Source organism: Hipposideros armiger, unplaced genomic scaffold (assembly GCF_001890085.2).
Source record: "Hipposideros armiger isolate ML-2016 unplaced genomic scaffold, ASM189008v1 scaffold_47, whole genome shotgun sequence".
Lineage (NCBI taxonomy): Eukaryota > Metazoa > Chordata > Mammalia > Chiroptera > Hipposideridae > Hipposideros > Hipposideros armiger.
Window position 1 is genome coordinate 4,711,938 of NW_017731397.1, and position 1,150 is coordinate 4,713,087.

Sequence of the window (1,150 nt, forward strand, 5' to 3'; positions counted from 1 at the left end):
TGACACCCTTCAATATGAAGGGCAAGTCAGCGTTCCTTCGTCTAGAAATGTATCTGTCGGCTGTGGGTGGGTGACAGGTAGGCTTCCTCCTGCCAGGGCTGGGTTTGGTCATCCCGAGCTCTGCTCCTGCTGTCTGATTTCCGTCTGCCTCCCCCACTTTTATTCTTCTGTTAGTGGTGTTCTCTGAACCCAGCCTCGTGGGTGAGTTTAAAGTGGGGAGAAAGCAGAAAGCCCTGTCTGCCTTCTCCCCCGGAACCACCTTCTCCTTGTCTTCATTTAATGGTACATGTGGTTTTGTCCCGGCTCAAGGTCATATGTTCTTTCCATGCATAGGACTCATGCGTCTCCTTTTCCTTTTTAGGGCTTCGGGAACACAGCAGTTCAGTCCAACAGGAAAATACAAAGCAGATGGCGTCTTAGAAACAGTATGGCTTTCTGGAACATTATCACGCAAACTCTGATTTTGTTTGGGCACGGTCTCCTTTCATATAAGTAAATCCTTCCTCCGCTGGGGACGGGCCAGACCTCCCTGAGGCCCTGGCACACAGAACCCTCCTCCTGGGACTGCAGCGGGCAGAAGTGGGGGCTTTTGGGGGTGGGCTTTTGCCAGAACTGGCTGGTGGGCGGCCTGTCATGTCGAGGTTGTACCAAGCCTGAAGTTCCCCCGGCAGTCTGGGCACGGTGCCTTTTGGCTAAACCCAGCCTTCTCTGCGCTCCTCTTTCTGTCTTCAGCGTCCTCTCTGAGATGTTTTTGAGAGGGTAGTGGGGGATGGTGTGGAGGAGAGAGGCGGTGAGAAGGCGGAGAAGAGCTTTGATAGGACAGGAGCACCAGCCCTAAAACCAGACCCAAGTAAGACGAAGGAAGGGGAAGAAAATGAGGTGTACGAAGAGACAGAAACGGTGGCATTTCCCACCGATTAACCACCTCCTTAATGAGGATTTTGGTTTTACCTAGTTTGTCTCATTTGTCCCAGGTTTGGACCCATGGCCCTGGGATCCCCATTGAGGGCCCCGCTCTGTGGGATGTTTTCTCTAAAACTGTTTTTTCCTGACCTTCCTGCGAAAGCAAATGGGACTTGTACCCACTGTTCCCAACCAAACTCAGGACACTGCCCGCTGGGCTTAGAACTGGCCTGGCAATGGCGATTTG

General features: G+C 52.6%; 1 protein-coding gene across 1 annotated transcript in view; it reads left to right on the top strand.

Moving 5' to 3' along the window:
• The window catches only part of MINDY4 (MINDY lysine 48 deubiquitinase 4), a 129,444-nt gene that overhangs the window by 89,797 nt on the left and 38,497 nt on the right, over positions 1 to 1,150 (top strand). The window contains exon 10 of the mRNA XM_019639880.1: positions 362 to 425. Within this exon, the coding sequence (XP_019495425.1) occupies positions 362 to 425 (64 nt within the window). The remainder of the gene's footprint in view (positions 1 to 361; positions 426 to 1,150) is intronic.